The 18,638-nt window shown below is 37.2% G+C and overlaps 1 gene segment (V, D, J or C); it reads right to left on the bottom strand.

Moving 5' to 3' along the window:
* Positions 1-4,241: 4,241 nt before the first annotated feature.
* Positions 4,242-5,034, bottom strand: LOC133066942 (T cell receptor delta variable 1-like). The segment is given in 2 exon segments: positions 4,242-4,771; positions 4,986-5,034. Coding segments are annotated over 2 exon segments (579 nt in total).
* Positions 5,035-18,638: the final 13,604 nt, after the last annotated feature.

The raw sequence follows: 18,638 nt of genomic DNA, 5'->3' as shown, positions 1-18,638 counted from the left end.
CATTGTCTTGTATTTCTTAATATAGAATTTGATCTTTATATCTTCTAATGGTTCCTTATTACCCAACGATGACCAGGAACTGATACGATTATATATACATTTTATAATAACTCTATGATCATGTAGAAGTTAGATTCAAGGAGTTGAGAGTAAAGCCAGGAAGAAGCCTTAAGAGGTCCCTGCAGTTAAACAAGAAATATGCACCAAATGGCTGAATTAGAAGAGTAGCGAAGAGTTTGGAAAGGAGGAGATGGACGTGGGTGCTACAGAAGAGATACACTGACGTGACCTCGATGTTTATGGAGGGTGTGTGTGCTTCATTACACGCTGGTGCCCATCTGCCGTAGATGGTGTGTTTATTCTAACAGGGCTATTTAAAAGGGCATGACTGTATCTCTATTAATAATCAAAATTAAACAGACTGTTTCAACTTCAGATCCATTTGAGGATCTATATGTAGAACAAACTAGGTATATTTCCAAAAGCCGTGGCATTCCTGCAGCTAATAAAATAGAATTCTGAAGCATAAAAATTATTAAGTCACTTTCCCTAGATCACTCAACTAATGAGTGGCAGATTTGGAAATATAAACTAAGTTGTTGTGTTCTGCTAACACAGCAGATAAGTATCTAATTTATCATGTTCTTACTGATAATGGAAAATTTGTTCATTAGAGTGCTATGTTCAGAGATTGGGTGTATTACTAATATTATAATATTAAATAAGTATACAAAGTCATGTTTGCTATGATTGTTTGGTTTTTTCCCATTATTGAGTCCTGCTCCCACTTCTTGTCAGATTTCTATACTACAAGAAAGACAGAGCAGTAGACAAAATTCACTTACCAGAGGAAAAAACTCCCACCTCGTGCAACAATTCCAAACTTTCTGTCCAAGTTAGCTTACTACTCTCCAGGTTCAATTAATCATTTGAAGTCAATCAAGTTCACATCTGGCAGGCAAAAGATTGAAAAGCAGCCAGTTCTCCTGAATCCTCTCACTCATGGTTTCTGCATTGAGAAGTTTACGCATTGCTACAGCAATGGCAGGTCCTATGGTGATTAGGCTTCTGCACAACTTAACCCACGATCACTGAGGGGAGCAAGGAGGCTAGTGTAGGCCCCACAAAATCTTTGAGTAGGACACCAGGCAGCAATGCTTCAGCTTTCATTCTTGCTGCATGCACTGTGCTGGAACCTGATTCTCTAGGGTGGAAAATAGAAAAACTGAGATAAAGCATTCAGCAAGGGGTGACATTCAAGTAAAGATGTGAAGGAAGTTCAGAGATACACCATGTGGGTGTTTTGGGTAATAGCGTCACAGTAGAGATGGCAAAGGCAAGGGACACAGGTCTTGATATAGAAACATGTTTAGAGTGTTTAAGTAATAATATCTCTTCTTTCTCTCTAACCACTTATTCTTCCTAGGACACTACTGCATAAGAAACTTGCTAAAGCATTCAGCTGAATATTCATTGGAAGGACTGATTCTGAAGCCAAAGCTCCAGTACTTTGGCCACCTGATGCAAAGAGCCCTCATTGAAAAAGACTCTGATGCTGGGAAAGAGTGAAGGCAGGAAGAGAAGAGGACAACAGAGGATGAGATGGTTGGATGACATCGCCGACTCTATGGACATGAGTTTGAGCAAACTCCGGGAAATAGTGAAAGACCCTGAAGCCTGGCATTCTGCAGTCCATGGGGTCGCAGAGTCAGGCACGACTGAGCAACAGAGCAACAACAAAGCATTCAGCACTGTTACCTGGTTAGTGGATGATTTCCTCATATTCTGATCCTGGGGCAATTGTATCTATGGTTTGGCATCTTCTTTCCTGGTTCCCTTTAACTTCAGGTTTTAACCAGTAATGTCACCGCCATTGAGACATCCAGCCACCCTGGAGTCAAGTGCTTCTCCATAGTCCAAGTCTTTCTCTTTAGGAGCCCTTTAAGATGTTACACACTGCCTGGCGATAAAAAATAGAGATGCTTATCACAGTTAGAGAAGTTACGTCTCATTTCTCACAGATTAACAACTTGGGAACAATAAAATCATAGTTTTGATATTTAAATTAGATAATGAATCTGAAATGCATCCTACATTGCCTGAAATATGATAAGCACAATAAATATCAATTTTCTTTTTTCTAATAAAACCTACCTTTCCTTCAATGTCCAGGTCTGTAACCTTCTACTGCTTTTTTTCTCCCTCTATATCAGGTCAGTGATGGGAGTTTCTAGACAGATACTTAATCACTTATTTTCCTGGAGACTCATTACTCTTCTCTATACTTTTAGGATTATATATACTAGCTACACTGATGCATTGATACTCTCAGGGTGCAGAAAAGACATGAAAGGAACACCCAGAGGAGGTAGGTATTATTTTGATTCCCTAGTGAATAATAAAATCAAGGTCATTTTTTGTATGTTTACTGGCTATGGATATGGATATAATATTTCTAATTGGATCGCCAAGATTTTTTCCATTGTTTAACTATCTTCTTTTCTTTTTGATTTATGAACTTTTCATATATCCTGCACTTGAGTTCTTTTTTAGAAATATGCATTGCAGATATGGTCTACCAGTCTGGAATTGACTTTCTACCCTCTTGGCAGTTATTATTTTTTTTAATAAAGGCTATTTAAAAATACACTTTCATGTTCATAAGAAGCTAGCTTGAAAGTTTTGTTTGTTTTCTTTAAGAACTGTAGAACTGCTTTCTTTTGGTGACTGCTATTGCTTCTGATAAGAAATCAGGTATCATTCAAATGATGGTTCCCAGAATACAATATATCACTTTTCCCTGGGTATTGACAAGATTATTTCCACTTAAATAGACCTTGGGATTCTTCTTCAATGCCTTGCAAACTTCTGCCAAAACCACGATGTCCCATTTGCAGAATTCCTTATTCATCTTTATGGCATTTCACATAACATTGCTCCTGAATAAGGACCTTGTTGTAGAGGAAGTCAATACAGCAGTGAGTGGAGGTGCCTCCTATAAGCAAATAGGTTATGGAATGGGTAACGGAAGTAGGTATAAATTCCAGCGACAATTATCTGGTCATTTTCAGTAACAAAAACATGAAATGTTATTAATGTTTTTCATTTTGATATGAATATATTCACACATACATTAATTATTTTTAAATCCCCTGTCTCATTTGCTTGCCTGTAGTAACATAAAATGTGCTAATATAAGTTAATCTTACAACTCATTCTATCTCAGTTATTAAGATACAGGTTTCAATGCAAGAGTTTGATTCAGCTAGAAGAGGAAAGGACATCACCCAAAAAATGGATAAATGAACTTGGTATAATTTTGCAGAAGGGAGTTAACTTATACTGGTTGAATGAGGAATTATTGCAGCAGAAAGAATAGTTTTCCTGTTGACTTCATGACAAAGTTGTGTTGTTAAAAGAGGTACTGATGGATGCCTAGTTAACAAATCAATTAAATAGTTAAGCTATTGCAGTAACTTTGTACTGCCCCAACCTAACTATCTAGAAATCTATTTGGAAGGTACTTGTCATGAAGTAGCCATATTTTTATATTCTGCTGGCTGGTGCAGAGCTCCAGGCACTGTGGCAACTCACACAGGTTGCTGCTAATCAACTACATCATCTTATTGATGACACACAACTCTTCCACCTCCCACCAGATCTCCAAATCTTCTGTTCATCTTAGGCCAAGTATGCATGTAGCATAACATCAAGTGACACTCTTCTCCTCAAGGTCAGTCATTCTTGTGAGACACTAACGGAGGTGAGACAAGTTTTAGTGTGTTATGCAGGTTCCATTATCCTCATGGTTCTAGTATGTCCTTATGAGTCACAGTTTATCCATGCTTTTGTCTGCACCCACTTTCTCTCACAAATATTACTGTAGCTGGCTAACAGTAAATTTGGTCTCAACACCAGATACAAATATAACAGCTTTGTATGGACTCCTCCAGCTCCATCAATTGCCTGAGTTCAAATCTCAATAACTGATCTCTTATTCGACACCACTAGTGGTTCTGATCTACTGATTGTAACTTCAGTGACACAGAGTCTAAGAGGAGAGGACTAAGGAAACGATTTTCATGATGAGTCCAGATAACTATAACTAGACCCATGTTTGTCATGTGAGGGTCTTTAGGTGAAGCTGCCACTTTGATGTATTATGGGGCAAGTATTCAACTTTAGACAATGCATGTTCTGTATGATTGTTTTAAAGTCAAAAATTCAAGACCAAGAATGTATTAGTAGAAAGTTACTCTGGACACCTGTTTCCAGATGACATGGAAGGAGTTTTTGTTTAAAATTAAATCCTCTGATCCAGACCACAGATGAAACAACTGCAGGACTACCATTTCTTGTCTGAGGTCTGCAGGTGTGCATTTCAGCTGGGGTCTTGCAGCAGAGGGGCTCTCACTTATTAAGCTCTGGGGGTTTTGTACAGCTTTTCCCATTACTTCAAGCACTGTGAGTTCCCAGACTGCACAAAAGTACTTTGCGGAGTCTTCCAGCTGTAAGGCTGAAATGGTGAGGCTGATGGAGTTCTGTGCTCTCTGGAAGTTTACAGAGTAGCGGCCATTCCTTGCATTCCGGCCAGAAGATTCCTGACAAATAAGGAAAGTCATCTCTCCACTGGGAAGCTGCTTGTACCAAAAAAGGTAGTGCGTGTACCCACTGCTCCCTAGTTCATACCGACAGTTCAGAATGACAGATTGCCCTATTTGACTGGTTATGTATGGCTGGTCTTGAGTAACTTTCTGGGCCACACCAGATCCTGTGGAAAAAATCAGAAAACCGAGCTGAAGTAGTGAACAAAATAAAGTAGGAATTAGACTAATTTGAGACCCAAAGAAAACCCAAATTGAAATCATAATAAATATGCTTTTCTCCAACCCTCCTTTCCTCCCCAAGTCCCTGTGAAGCACCATGTGCCTGTGTGCAGTCCTTTCACCCAAAAGAGTCACACCCATGTTTGAGAGCATCCCTACCAGAGAAGGTGAAGGCCAGGAACACCCAGAGCAAACTGAAGAGCGGCATGAGGCATGGATTCCCCTGCACAAATGTGCTGAGTTCTGCCTCAAGCTGAGAGTTCAGTGTCTTTGAGTGCCTGGCAGCACATATACATACTACCTGGTACCTGTGTGACTCCCCCCAACCGGAAGTGGGAGTTGTCATGTTCATAGACCACGTGGTCTGTGCACAGATGAGAAAAAGTCTGACTCACCACAGACCTTTATTTTGCCTACTTTTCTTGCTCTTGTCAGGAATTACTTGGTCACTAATGACCTATGGAGTATCTGAAAGGGGCCTGAAAAAAACAATTCTCATGAAAGGTTTGAGTTGAGCAGAACAGAGGAATAAACAAGTTGACATACATTGGTAATTATTCAGCAGAATAACTTTACCAGTCCATTTTAAACATAATTTAGTATATGCCATGAACCCTTCTTATAATCTATTTACTGGTCATCATTTAGCCTATGCCTACTCTCTTCCATCCAGAGTCTAATGACCCTTTTTAGAAGCTCAAAGACCTTCAGCTTTCTTAGTGAAAGGCAATCCTATCCAAATAGTTTATATATCTCTTGTTTACTGGACTCTAAGGTTCTAGTTAGGTTTTCCTGTACATAAGTTACTTCAAGATCAAACAATAACAAATCAGTCCTTCTGACTTTCAGAATCTATTCCATTATCTATGTTTTTATGAAATTATAATAGGAATAAAACACTTTTTGTACAGCTTTTCCCATTACTTCAAGCACTGTGAGTTCCCAGACTGCACAAAAGTACTTTGTGGAGTCTTCCAGCTGTAAGGCTGACATTTAGTCTTACTTATTAGACTTTGAGAAGGATCAGGTCATTCAGACCTGCTGCCTCCCAAAGTGGAATCATACTTATTAGATCATGTGGCCTAGAGTTGTCCTCATGTCACGTTTTCTATGTCATTGGCCCAAAGAGTTCAGTCTCACTTGTTAGTGGCTCATTATTTTTCTCTTTGTAAAATAAAGTCAATAGAAGCATGCCAGATCTTTCTGTGACACAATGCTACAATGCACTCCTGCCAAACTTGGCTTCTACAGGCTGCAGACACTTAGTACCCATCAATACCACAGAAGCTGGTGACTGTAGCTGGTGATCTGCACACTGGTAGAAGATCATGTAGACTGTAACTGTCAATCTTCCATCTGGTTTCATTGTTTTAATGGAAGAATTAACATAAAATAGTCAAAGGCAAATAGACAAGTAGAAAGGAAAGTACAGACTCTAAAACAGTGCCAGTCCTTTAATTTTAGGACAAGATAACTAGTGATGCAGGAATAAAAGTGTGTTTTTGGTTGAGATGTCTACTCCTCTGCCTCATTTCACCTCAGAGGGCTGACAGGCAGCTTATGCCCTGGTTTGCAATTATTTATAACTAAGTAGAGACCATGGATGCCCACCGCAACCTAGGCAGCAGCATGATAAAATTTTATATATATATATATATATATATATATATATATATATATATACAGAATGATTACAGATATAAATATAAGGAAATTTATATTGATAAATTTTTATCAAAACACAGAACTTACTCTGATTCACCAGTTTTTACAGGCACTTTTTTGATGCATAACTCTATGAAATTTTATCACATGTGTGGGTTCTTGTAACTGTCACAGAAATCACAATACAGAACTGTCCCATCACTCTAAAAAAATGTCCCTTTGCAGACGTTCTCACCCCTGCAATCCCTGATCACCCCTGGCAGCTACTGCTCTCCTTTTCATTTCTATATTTTTCCTTTTAAGAATGTCATGTAAGTAGAATCATACCTTATGTATGGAATCATTGTGGATCATAATCATACTATCCAATAAGTGTTATACATCAAATAGCCTTCTGAGATAGACCTTTTTCCACTCAGCATAACACTCTTGAGATCAATCTAGCTTATTGCAGTAGTCTGTTCCTTTTAATCACTACAGACTTTTCCCAGCTAAGGATGGTTTGACTTACGCTTATTGACTTTATGGTGGTGAGAAAGCCATATGCATTCAGTTGAGAGCATACTTTGAATTTTGATCTTTTCCTGGGCTAGCACCAGGCAGCATGATATTCTCAGGTGATGCTGGGAGTGAGCTGAGCATCTAGTCAGCTCCAGAATCAGGAACATAGACAACCTTTCTGTTCCCATACAACCTTTCTGTTTTTCACTCTCAGTTCAGCAGTCAATAAATTACATGAGGTTTTGCTATACTTTACAGTAAAATAAACTTTGTATTAGATGATTTTTCCCAACGGTAAGTTAATATAACTATTGAGCATGTTTAAGCTAAGCTAGGCTAAACTAAGATGTTTGGAGGTTAGATGTAGTAAATGCTTTCTTCTCCTTAATACAATATTTTCTACTTACAATGGTTTATTAGAAGGTAACTCCACCATAAGTTGAGGAAGATCTATAAATAATATGTCTATTTATTCATCAGTTTACCCAATGAAGATGTTTGGGCAGTTTTCAGTTTGGGGCCATCACAAAGAGAGCTACCATGAATATTCATCTACAGATTTTTGTATGAACGTAAGTTTTTTATTTCTCAAGCATTAATACCACAAGTGTGATTGCTGAGTTGTAAAGAAAGTGGATTAAAAAAAGAAAAAGAAAGAAAGTGGATAAAGTTTATGTGAAACTGATGTACCATCTTCTAGAATGACTGTACCATTCACCCACCAGCAATGCATGAGTGATCCAGTTTCTCTGCATCGTTGCCAGAACTTGGTATTGTCAGTACTTTTAGTTTTAGCCTTTATGACAGATGTGGAGTGCTATCTCATTGTGTCTCTAATTTACATTTCCTAACTACTATTGATGTGAACCTTTGTTCATATACTTATTTATATGCTTTTATCCCTACTACATATCCTCTTTGGTAAAGTGCCTGTGTTAGTATTTTGTTCATTTTTCAACTGGACTGTTTGTTTTCTTCCTATTGAGTTTAGGAGTCCATTGTATTCTGAATACCACTCTTTCGATGGAAATATAGTCTGCAAACATTTCCTGCCATTCAGTGGTTTGTCTTTTTCATTCTTTTAATAATAACTTTCACAGAGCAATTATTTTTAATTTTAATGAAATCTAAGTTTTTTTATGGGTTGTGCTTTTGGTGTCATGTCAAAAATCTGTTTGCCTAACACTATGTTATAAAGATTTTCTCTTCTGGTTTCTTCTAAAATATTTATAGTCTTACATTTGAATGTATGATCCATTTTGAGACTGAATTCAAAGTTTTGTATAAGATGTGAGATTTAGGCCAAGTTTCAATTATTTGTGTATAAATATCCAATTGTCCCAGTATCATTTGTTGATAAAACTGTCCTCTGTTCAATTGTCTTTGCACCTTTGTCAACAAATCAATTTTCCCCACTTGTGTGAGTTGACTTCTATACTCTTACTCGGTGACATATACTTGCCAATGATTTTTTAATTATCCTTTTAGCATCTGTAGTATGGTTTACTTATTCATTCCTTGTATTCATAATTCATGTTTTTCTCATTTTCCCTTGATACTTCTACCTCGGAATAGATCAATTTTATTAAACAGCTTTCTCCCTGTGTGAGTCTACTTCTATAGTGTTACCCAGAGGCATACATTTATTGACAATATTGTTTTATTACCATTTTCACACTGCAGAATCTGTATATGATTTTCTCATGTGTATAAGTCATGTTTTTGTTTATTATATTGATAATTCCCTTGATAATTCTAGCTAGGAATAGATCAATGTTATTAATCATTTTAAGAAAATTGACTATATTTAATGGTTATTTCTATTGTTTGTTTTAGAGTTCACCAATCTGAATTTTTAAGTTTATCCTTCTTTTAGATTATATTGGGTTTTATTTGTTCTTTTTCTATCTGCTTTTGTTGAAAGGTTTTAATAGTCATTGTAATTGCTTCTTAAACATACATATGAGTTGTTTTAAATTTAGGGCCTAAATTCCAAATGTTTGGGTGTTTTTAGAGACATTTTTTCACAATTGATTTCCTATATCCATTCCATTTTGGTGAAAGAATTAATTCTGTATAATTTCAGTTTTCTTATATTAAGACTTCTGATGCACAAGCATGTATATGTGTGTATTTCATCTGCACTTCAGGGTGTGTCTGGGGCCTCGGCTGCAGGTCTGGGCACAGGCTGCAGGTGCCTGGGGAGCACCGTGCACTTGCTGCACAGAAGTATGTGGCTGAGTCTCCAGGCTGGGAAGTTGCAATGTGCAATGTGAGTGGTTTGGCACTCTCATTGAGGGAAACTGTGAGTCTTCCCTCTTCCATTTTATTCACAGCTGAACGTATGGCTATCAAGAATGCAGGCCCTTTACCAGGGTATTGCTGGTACCACAGGAAGTAGTCAAATGCACTCTTCTCATAATTACAGTTCAGAATGGAAATCTCTCCTTCCTGAACTGTCAAAGACTGAGGGCTCTGTTTCACCTGCTCTTGGTCACTTTTTTCCTTCTGTTGTCCACTCACCCCTGCTTAAAAAGATAAAAAGTCATTAGGTCCACAAACTGGTATTTCCTTCTTAAAGTTTCTATCTGATGAATTTGCCCATACTCCAATTTTCTCACTCCCCCAAATTAATGAGATATCCTAGGGTTTCTCCATCATAACTCACAGTCTACTTGAAGACACAGAATTAAGAATGATGCTTCCAGCATCTTGTCCATTGTTCCTGGCACCAAAGTTCAATGACAGCTCAGGTTCTTCCTCTGGTCTCCTCAGCCAGCTAGAACTCTGACTTAAGGTTCACACCAGCTTTAATTCTTTCAAGAGGCCCCACCTTCTCACAAGTACTTTCAACGAAAGCTATTTTTTTTCAAAGCAAGCACTTCTTGATTTTCTCTATGTTAGACTTGCTCAAAATTACTTTCAATGAAAAGCAGAAATCCCCTCCTTACATATAGAATATGCTTAGTTTAGAATTTCTCACTCCTATTCCTCATCTTCTTTTTCTTCATGTATCCAAGAAGGTTAAAAATCATGTATCAGGACAACTAGATATCTTAACAGGGATTACATTATTTTACAACGGAGAAGAGAGGGATTCCCATGAAATCACAAGATGAGCATTTCTCTTTTTTTAATTACAAATTAAAGCCTATTGAAGATATCAGTTCATGTTAGTCACTCAGTCATGTACGACTCTTTGCGAACCCACGGACTGCAGCACACCAGGCCTCCCTGTGTATTACCAACTTCCAGAGTTCACTCAAACTCATGTCCATTGAGTTGGTGATGCCATCCAACCATCTCATCCTCTGTCGTCCCCTTCTTCTCCTGCCTTCAATCTTTCTTGGCATCAGTCTTTTCCATTGAGTCAGTTCTTCACATCAGGTGGCAGAAGTTTTGGAGTTTCAGCTTCAACATCAGTCCTTCCAATGAATATTCAGGACTGATTTCCTTTAGAATGGACTAGTTGGATCTCATTGCAGTCCAAGGGACTCTCAAGAGTCTTCTCCAAAACCACAGTTCAAAAGAATCAATTCTTCAGCACTCAGCTTTCTTTACAGTCCAATTCTCACATCCATACATGACTACTGAAAAAACCATAGCCTTGACTAGATGGACCTTAGTTGGCAAAGCAATGTCTCTGCCTTTTAAAATGCTGTCTAAGTTGGTCATAACTTTTCTTCCAAGGAGCAAGCATCTTTTAATTTCATGGCTGCAGTCACCATGTGCAGTGATTTTGGAGCCCCCAAAAATAAAGTTTGCCACTATTTCCACTGTTTCCCCATCTATTTGCCCCTTCTATTTGAAAGGTAAAATAAATAAGGAGCATATGTTTTTGAAGCCCAGCGTTTTGTCTCTGAGCAAACTTTGATGTCATCTCAAATTCAAAGAAAACATCGTTACAGTCAAACAGGAGAAATAATAAAAGTTCTCATTCCTCAGTCAAATCCCATCTACCCCATCGTTCTAAGGGGAACATTGATTGTTTGTTAGACTTCTGTTATATTTTATTTTTCATTTATTCATTCACTAATACATCTCAATATATATTTAATGAGTGCTGCTAAGTGACTACTTAATATTCAATACTTGGATCTCAAGAAGGAAAGAGACAGTTCCCATCTTCAGTCAACTGAGGCCCAGTACTCAAGTACAATCAGATAAAAGCTACTAAGGAGAAATGTGTATCTCTAAGATGTTACAAAGAAAAAAGTAATAAACTCTGCTTCTCAATTCAACCAGGTAACAGTTTTAATGGAGGCGATACTTGAACTGGAACTTAGACCACTACTACATTTCCCATAAAGATGGAGGACATGAACTCTAGGCACAGATTAACTAAGTGTGGTATACATTTATATTAGAGAAGCTAAATGTGGCCATATCCTTGAGGACAACATGTATTATTCAGAGAAGTGTTGATTTTCAAAGCCATATTTTCAAACTATTAGACTACAATATACATCCATACTACCTAGGTAGATAGATGGATAGACAGAAACATACCATACATTCATGCATGATTGTTAGATGTAAACAGAACCATAATAGGAGTTAAGTTTTATCTCCTATTATGGTTCCGTTTACATCTAACAATCATGCATGAGAAAGAGAAATTAAAGAAACAATACCATTCCCCATTGCAACAAAAAGAATAAAATACTTAGGAGTATATCTACCTAAAGAAACAAAAGACCTATACATAGAAAACTATAAAACACTGATGAAAGAAATCAAAGAGGACACAAACAGATGGAGAAACATACCGTGTTCATGGATTGGAAGAATCAATATTGTCAAAATGGCTATTCTACCCAAAGCCATCTATAGATTCAATGCAATCCCTATCAAGTTACCAACGGTATTTTTCACAGAACTAGACCAAAGAATTTCACAATTTATATGGAAATACAAAAAACCTCGAATAGCTAAAGTAATCTTGAGAAAGAAGAATGGAACTGGAGGAATCAACCTGCCTGACTTCAGACTCTACTACAAAGCCACAGTCATCAAGACAGTAAGGTACTGGCACAAAGACAGAAATATAGATCCATGGAACAGAATAGAAAGCCCAGAGATAAATCCACACACCTATGGACACCTTATCTTTGACAAAGGAGGCAAGGATATACAATGGAAAAAAGACAACCTCTTTAACAAGTGGTGCTGGGATAACTGGTCAACCACTTGTAAAAGAATGAAACTAGAACACTTTCTAACACCATACACAAAAATAAACTCAAAATGGATTAAAGATCTAAATGTAAGACCAGAAACTATAAAACTCCTAGAGGAGAACATAGGCAAAACACTCTCCGACATAAATCACAGCAAGATCCTCTATGACCCACCTCCCAGAATACTGGAAATAAAAGCAAAAATAAACAAATGGGACCTAATGAAACTTAAAAGCTTTTGCACTACAAAGGAAACTATAAGTAAGGTGAAAAGACAGCCTTCAGATTGGGAGAAAATAATAGCAAATGAAGAAACAGACAAAGGATTAATCTCAAAAATATACAAGCAACTCCTGAAGCTCAATTCCAGAAAAATAAATGACCCAATCAAAAAATGGGCCAAAGAACTAAACAGACATTTCTCCAAAGAAGACATACAGATGGCTAACAAACACATGAAAAGATGCTCAACATCACTCATTATTAGAGAAATGCAAATCAAAACCACAATGAGGTAACATTACATGCCAGTCAGGATGACTGCTATCCAAAAGTCTACAAGCAATAAATGCTGGAGAGGGTGTGGAGAAAAGGGAACCCTCTTACACTGTTTGTGGGAATGCAAACTAGTACAGCCGCTATGGAAAACAGTGTGGAGATTTCTTAAAAAACTGGAAATAGAACTGCCATATGACCCAGCAATCCCACTTCTGGGCATACACACTGAGGAAACCAGATCTGAAAGAGTCACGTGCACCCCAATGTTCATCGCAGCACTGTTTATAATAGCCAGGACATGGAAGCAACCTAGATGCCCATCAGCAGATGAATGGATAAGGAAGCTGTGGTACATATACACCATGGAATATTACTCAGCCGTTAAAAAGAATTCATTTGAACCAGTCCTAATGAGATGGATGAAACTGGAGCCCCTTATACAGAGTGAAGTAAGCCAGAAAGATAAAGAACATTACAGCATACTAACACATATATATGGAATTTAGAAAGATGGTAACAGTAACCCTATATGCAAAACAGAAAAAGAGGCACAGAAATACAGAACAGACTTTTGAACTCTGTGGGAGAATGTGAGGGTGGGATATTTCAGAAGAACAGCATGTATATTATCTATGGTGAAACAGATCACCAGCCCAGGTGGGATGCATGAGACAAGTGCTCGGACCTGGTGCACTGGGAAGACCCAGAGGAATCAGGTGGAAAGGGAGGTGGGAGGGGGGATCGGGATGGGGAATACGTGTAAATCTAAAAATTTAAAAAATAAATAAATAAATAAATAAAAAATAAAATAAAACACACACACACAAAAAAAAAATAGGAGATAAAACTTTAGTAGATTTTTAAGGGATCCTTTCTGGCTACTTTAAGAATATGTGTATGTGGGACTAGCATTACAGTAATCTCTGAAGCAGCATTGCCCCTTTTGTGGCCATAGAGAGAAATTACGCTGAAAAAAATGTATATAGCTTCTTAAATATTCATGTTCACCACCTATGAACATCAATCAGAGCACTGAAATATGTAACCAAGTCTTCATCTTGAATCAGTGATTTCTTGAGACAGAAGGAGACATTACCTTGTTGAAATATTGACCCTCAGACTGAGTCAGTGTAAGGAGCTGTCTTTCTTCCCATAATGTCAAGAGCAAATCAAGAATAGCCCTTTATACTGAAGAGACCATGTCTTTAAATAGATTCTAAATCAGAAAATTGTGTTATATATTCTGCCCACACTTAATACTGCTGTCTTTTTATTTTTTTGTTTGCACACTGATGACATGACTTTAGCTTGTTTTTGTTTTTGCATTATTTATTGTATCTATCATTGAGACAGTAACTGTACAGAAATATTTAAGACCCCAACAGAATGAAACAATAAGCAAGTGAACTAGAACTATTCTAAAAAGACCCTTTATAATCATACATCATGATCATCTAGGATTTACTCCAGGTATGCAAGGATGATTCAGTATCCTAAGATCAATCAATGTGATACACCGCAACAACAGAATGAAAGATAAAAAACACATAATTACTTCAGTAGATGCACAAAAAGCATTTGACAAATTCAATATCCACTCATGATAAAAGCTCTCAGTAAACTTGATATGGTGAAAATGTACCTCAAAATAATGAAGGTTATTTATGACAAACCAACAGCTAACGTCACAATCAGTTGTTTTAAAAAATGAAAACTTTTTCTCTAAGACCTTAAACAAGACAAGTCTGCAAATCTCACCACTTTTATTTAACATAGTACTGGAAGTCCTAGCCATAGCAATCAGATATGAAAAAGAAAGAGAAGGCATCCAAATTTGAAGAAAGAAACTGCCACTATTTGCAAATGACATGATGTTGTGTATAGAAAATTGTAAAGTACCATCAAAAAGCTATTAGGGTAAATAAATGAAAGTAATGCTCAGTAAAGTTGCAGGGTACAAAATTAATATATAGAAATCTTTTGCATTTCTATACACTAATAATGAATTATAAGAAAAAGAATTTAAGAAAATATCCAATTTACAATTGAATCTAAGAGAATAAAATAATTAGCAGTAATTTCAACAAAGGAATTGAAAGACCTGTATTTTGAGAACTATAAGAATTGATGAAAATGATTTAAGATAATACAAATAAATAGAAAGATATCTCATGTTCATGAACTGGAAGAGTTAATATTGTTAAAATATCCATATACCCAAAGCAATCTACAGATTCAATGCAATCCTCATCAAATTACCCATGGCATTTTTCACAGAACTAGAAAACATAATCCTAAAATTTGTATGGAACCACAGAAGACCTCAACAGCTGAAGCAATTTTGAGAAAAAAGAGCAAAGTTGAAAATACTGCACTCTCTGATATGAAAATATGCTACACAGTTGTAGTAATCCAAAATTGTATGGTACTGGCACAAAAACAGACATAGATAAATGGGACAAAATAGAACCAAAATAAACCCATGCACCTATGATCAATCAATCTATGACAAAAGAGGCAAGAATACACGGGGGGGGGGGGGGGGAGACAGATTCTTCAATAAGTAGGTTTTGAGCAAACTGAACAGCTACATGTAAAAGAATGAAACTAGAAATTTTTCTCACAGTATGAATAAAAATAACTCAAAATACTTTAAAGACTAAAATGTAAGAGCTGATATCATAAAACTCCTAAAAGAAAATATAGACAGTGTGCTCTGTGACATTCATCTTTATAATATTTTTTTTCTAATCAAACTAAACTCTTGCAAAGAGAAGAAAACCATTAACACAAAGAAAAGGAAATCTGAAAAGGAGAAGATATTTGCAAACAACATGTCAACAAGGATTTAATATATAAAATATATAAAGAACTTATACATTTAATATCAAAAACATGATCTTATTTTAAATTAGGCAGAGGACCTGTATAGGCATTTTACCAAAAAAGGCATACAGAATGTTTGACGGGAGAATTCTTACATGCTGTCTCTCATGAGTCCTTTGTCCCTCTTCAAGCGGAACAGCACGCTGCTCCCAGGGACTGAGGTCATTGTGTGAGGCAGGCTTGGGTCTCCTTTAGTAAACATTCTCTTTAGGACAAAACTGCTTAGTCTCATTCCCCTTTCTTGAGATATGGATTGTCTCCTGACCTTGTGACTAACATTACCCCTTGTTCCCTTGGTAACAGTTGCTGTAAGTTTGGTTTTCTGATCTCTATCATTCCCGAAAGAAGTTTCTTGTACCACAGCCTATGTATACTCATAGAAAAATCATTAAAGCACCTTTGCTCCATCAGAGCTTAGGTCCCCGGGTCTTTTTTTGTGTGTGTCTCTCTCTCTTTCTATCTTTTACTTTCTTATTGTTGACTCTGTACCACCAGGTTCTGATCCATTAAAGGACCCCAACAAACAGGCACATTAAAAGATGCTCAATATCTTTAGTCATCAATAAAATGCAAATGAGAACAACAAATGAGCAAATCACCTTACTAGGGCTGTCATCAAAAAGGCAAGAAATAACAAGGGTTGGTGAAGATGTGGAGAACAGGGAATCTTTGTGCACTGTTGGTACTAATATAAATTGGTGCAGCCTCTGTGGAACAGTATGGAGGTTCTCCCCACTCTACCCTCCCCAGATTAAAAATGGAATGGTGTCTGCAACCTGAAGTCTTATCCTTCCTCAATTGCTTAGAAAGGAGATAGCACCTTTGTGGGGAAAGAGATAGTGAATAGGATCCTATCTGGTTTTAGTGGTTGTGGTGGGAAAGATAACAGCAAATTGACTGACAATTTTTTTTTAAAATTAAAAATAGAACTACTACATGATACAGAACTTCCACTCCTGGGTATTTATCCAAAGAAAACAAAAGAGCTAGTTCAAAAATATATAGGCACCCCAGTGTTCACAGAAACATTATTTACAATAGTCAAGATATTGAAGATATCTCAGTGTTCATTCCTATCATAGATGAATGGATAAAGAAGATCTAGATGATAGATAGATAGATCAATATAGATATAAATAGTGAAATATTACCATAAAAAAATAAAATCTTGCCATTTGGGACAACATGGATAGACCCAAAGGGTATTATACTTATTGAAATAAGTCAGAGTGAGACAAATAAACTGTATGTTTTAATACATATATGTGGAATCTGAAAAACAAATATAACAAAACAGAAACAGACTGACAGATATAAAGAAACACCTAGTGGTCACTGGATGGGAGAGAAGTGAGTGTAGGAGTGAAATAGGTGAAAGGAATTAAGCGGTACACACTCTCAGTTATAAAATAAATAAATCATAAGTTTGTAATGTACACCAAAGGAAATATGTCCAATATTTTATAATAATTTTGTATGGTATGTAATTTATCAAAAATATCAAATGACTATCCTGTACATCTGAAACTAATATAGTATTGTAAGTCAACCATGTTTCAATTTTAAAAGTTTTAATTAGATAAAAATGTGGCAAAGTAGACTTTGGGTGTAGGATTAGTTGAAGGATCTTGATACTGCAATGTGATTGCTGAACCACGCAAAGACACCAGGATTCTTGGCCTCTGGAGGAGAAGTATTCAATCTAGGGCCAGAGATGAGGCTTGATTGCTCAGAGCTTTTGTGTAATAAAGTTTTATTAAAGTATAAAGGAGATAGAGAAAGCTTCTGACATAGGCATCAGAAGGGGCAGAAAGAGTACCCCCTTGCTAGTGTTAGCCATGGAGTTGTATACTCTCTAGTTAGTTATTACAGTGAACCAAAAGAATGTCCGGAGGATGTAAAGACCTCACTAGACCTACTCTCATAATTTACATTTTAAGATGATAGGATTAGCCAGAAGGTTTTTTCCAGAGACTGTCCTCAAGCAGGATACATTATTGTTATACAATCCTAAGGAATGTAGAGGAGAAAAAAGTTTGTCCTTTCTTCCTCCTTGAGAATTCCAGACACCTCTCTCCTTGGGGACCCCTGGACGTCTTATCAAGCTGCCTAGGAATTGACTCTCTCAATACAAATTATTCTGGATTATCTGGGTAGGTCCTATACATAACCACGCATCCTTTGCTGACACGGGAAAAAAAAAAAAAAAGACTATCAGATATTTTTCTAGAAAGAAGAGTTTAGCTGGGATCAGCAAAGGATTGCAGTTTGGGGTCTGCAACCATGGCAAGCCTCATGCAAGTCCCCACAGGACAAGAGAAGAAAGATTTTATAGAGAAGAAAAGGAAGTTGGGAGTGCTACTGTAAACAGACATTTACATTTGTTTACATTGGGATGTCCCTGGTGGTCCAGTGCTTAAGAATCTGCCTTCCAATGCAGGGGATGTGGTTCAATCCCTGGTAGGGACCTAAGATCCCACATGCCACCAGGCAACTAAGCCCACGTGCCATAACTAGAGAGCCCATGTGCTGCAACCACGGAGCCCACACACTCTAGAGACAGTGCTCCACAACAAGAGAAGCCCCTGCACACACACACACACACACACAAACACACACACACACAAACACACACTCACACAAACACACACACACACACACACACACAAACACACACACACACACACTCACACACAAACACACACACACAAAATAAACAGAGTCCATGGTTTTTCACTGGCCCAGTGTTTGCCTGGAAAAGAGGTGGCATCTTTCTTCTGCCCTTTAATCCTGTTATCTTCACAGGGTATGAGAGCTCTCCCTGTCTCCTAACTCTATTTAAATGAGTTTCTGTTTATTTACTAATTTCCTACACCTTAGAAGCAGAAGAGTATTTGACTCCAAAAGAGAAAGGAGCTGAGGTGGTAGAAGAGGTTGCAGTGATTCAAGGAAGGGCTATGACCCAAGGATTCCAAGTGACCTCTAGAAGCTAGAAAAATGCAAGGAAATGGATTTTTCTTTAAAGCCTCTAGAGGAGACCTACCAGCCAGCCAAGCAAAATTGATTTCATACTTCTGCAACC

This window comes from Dama dama, chromosome 12 (assembly GCF_033118175.1).
Source record: "Dama dama isolate Ldn47 chromosome 12, ASM3311817v1, whole genome shotgun sequence".
NCBI classification, from domain to species: Eukaryota; Metazoa; Chordata; class Mammalia; order Artiodactyla; family Cervidae; genus Dama; species Dama dama.
This window is presented reverse-complemented; position numbering and strand designations above follow the sequence as displayed.